Source organism: Mustela nivalis, assembly GCF_964662115.1.
Source record: "Mustela nivalis genome assembly, chromosome: 1".
NCBI lineage: Eukaryota > Metazoa > Chordata > Mammalia > Carnivora > Mustelidae > Mustela > Mustela nivalis.
This window is the reverse complement of record NC_139020.1, coordinates 204,669,751-204,672,593: the sequence shown is the minus strand read 5'-3', so window position 1 is coordinate 204,672,593 and position 2,843 is coordinate 204,669,751. Positions and strand designations below refer to the sequence as shown.

Below are 2,843 nucleotides of genomic sequence, written 5' to 3'. Positions count from 1 at the left end.
ATAAGGGCCTTCCTCAGGGTCTTTTCACTGGCTCTTTCTCCTGCAGGGCACACAAGTCCCCAGATAAACTCATGTCTTTCAAACAGACTTCCCTAAGGTCATCCTTCAAACATCACCCTCTTTTAAGTCTTCCTGAGCTCCCATAAAGATAACACCCCATCTATTTTCATTTATGCCTGCTTTTTTCCCCACTGTCATTGTAATTATAGCATTTCCACCATATTACTAATACGTACTTGTGTTAAAATTAAACATTTTTGTGCTATTTTCTAGTCATCACGACCACCACATGGGACCAGGCAATGACTCTCAAATTTCAGGATTGATTCTTTTGGGATTATCAAATAAACCAGAACTGCAGCCTCTCATTTTTGGGCTTTTCTTATCCATGTACCTGATCACTGTGTTTGGAAACTTGCTCATCATTCTGGTCATCTGCTCTGACTCCCACCTCCACAACCCCATGTATTTCTTCCTTGCCAACCTGTCCTTTGTAGACATCTGTTTTACTTCCACCACTGTCCCCAAGATGCTGATGAACATCCAGACTCAGAACAAAGAGATAACTTATGAAGGCTGCCTAAGCCAGATGTTTTTTTTCATACTCTTTGCAGGATTAGATTTCTTCCTCCTGACTGTGATGTCCTATGACCGTTTTGTGGCCATCTGCCACCCCCTGCACTACACAGTCACCATGAACCCCCAAGTCTGTGGACTATTGGTTCTGATGTGCTGGATCATAAGCATTCTGAACTCCTTGTCAGAAAGCTTAATGGTGTTGCGGCTGTCCTTCTGTACAGCCATGAAAATTCCCCACTTTTTCTGTGAACTCAATCAGATGATCCAACTTTCCTGTTCTAATACATTTATTAATAATATGATGGTGTTTTTTGCAACTGTGCTGCTGGGTGTTGGTTCCCTGGCTGGGGTCCTTTACTCTTATTGCAAGATAATTTCTTCTGTATGTGGGAATTCATCAACTCAGGGCAAGTATAAAGCATTTTCCACCTGTGCATCTCACCTCTCAGTTGTCTCCTTATTTTATTGTACAAGCCTAGGAGTGTACCTTAGCTCTGCTGCTCCCCAGAGCTCCCATGCAAGTGCAGTAGCCTCGGTGATGTACACTGTGGTCACACCCATGCTGAACCCTTTCATCTACAGCCTGAGGAACAAAGACATAAAGAGGGCTCTGATTAGATTCTCTGGGATGGCAATGATGAAAGGGACAATTGTCCTGGGCTGAAGAATTTGCCATGATTGCAGGGTCTGAGGCCATAGAATCAGAGGTTGGATTTTTTATGCAGATTTTGGAAGCAGAACTTCCTTCTTTATTTCCTGTAATTTCTTTTTTGTTTGGCCTCTCATACAATGTATTTACTTACTTCATTAAACTTTGTATTATCTTTGATACCCAGGAGATTTTCCCTTTGTCATTTTCTTACTCTCTCAAAGTTATTCCTAACATTGTATGTGATATATTTGGAAATTCTCACTGATTTCAAAGGACTAGATGGTTCTGCTAAGAATAATTTCTTCTCAAATGAAATATATCATAACGAATATTTTTTTCTTTTGTGTTACTGAAAAAACAGTCATAAGTTGTACTACTCATATGGAAAATTCTTGGCCACCACATCTATTTATTTAAGTTTATAACAGAAAAATCTGAGATCACTGTGCTTCACTTTTGTGAACATCATTCCATTGTATATCACTACCTTAACTGCTCTTACTTAGAATGCAGATTTTGATGTACTGGTGGTTATAGCTGATCATGGGGATTTTACTACACATTAGGATCCTGTTCTATTACACAGCAAGTGTCTACCATGCCTCCCATAGTCACTCACAAGAGAAATGATAGTAAAATATATGTCCCCAAGTGGAATCTACACAGAAAGACAAATAAGGAAAAAATAGATTGACATAATTATGGCCCTAGAGTCAAACCTAATTTTAAGGAAGATGAAGAAAATATTAAAGCATACATTTATCCTTATGCAAAATATTTCTTTCTCAGACACTTCATCTATTCATTGAATTATGGATTATCATGGATTATGGATTATGGATTATCACGGTCTATCTATAAGGTGTATTCATTAAGATGAAACACTGGCTTGGATTTTATTAAATTTTATTAAATTATTTTATGATTTCTGGTTTCCAGTACTACATACAAAGATGATTCATTCTACTTTACTAAATGAAATATCTCCCACAATTTGAAATTTGGCATAAATTCTAAGGGGGGGGGAGACACTGAATAAACAACATCAGTATGATGCATTATATATGATCCTCATAACCACAGGATAACTCACCAAAAATCTTGGATTCCTGTCGAGGATGTGATTCACAGACACAACTTTTATGCACACATGCATGTCATTCCAACCATTCCTTGTTACCTCCAAGGAGCGTGAGATTTTTTTTTTTTTAGCTTAAATTTAATTTTTTTTATTTTCCATGTTACATCCAAGGGGCCTGAGATTTTTTTTTAATTTTTTTTTATTTTGGGGGGCGTTTCTGGATTTTTTTAAATTTTCAGCATAACAGTATTCGTTATTTTTTCACCACACCTAGTATCCATGCAATCTGTGACCTCTGTAATACCCACCACCTGGTTCCCCAACCCTCCATGCCCCTGCCCCTTCAAAACCCACAGATTGTTTTTCAGATTCCATAGTCTCTCATGGTTCACCTCCCCTTCCAGTTTTGCCCAACTCCCTTCTCCTCTCTAACTTCCCATGTCCGCCATGCTATTTGTTATGCTCCACAAATAAGTGAAACCATATGATAATTGACACTCTCTGCTTGACTTATTTCACTCAGCATAACCT

General features: G+C 38.3%; 1 protein-coding gene across 1 annotated transcript; it reads left to right on the top strand.

The window, feature by feature from the left end:
• Positions 1–289: 289 nt before the first annotated feature.
• LOC309862495 (olfactory receptor-like protein OLF4) lies at positions 290–1,243 on the top strand (the record flags this gene model as incomplete). The annotated part of the gene is made up of 1 exon (XM_082726386.1): positions 290–1,243. One exon carries the CDS (start codon positions 290–292, stop codon positions 1,241–1,243), a length of 954 nt encoding a protein of 317 aa, XP_082582512.1.
• Positions 1,244–2,843: the final 1,600 nt, after the last annotated feature.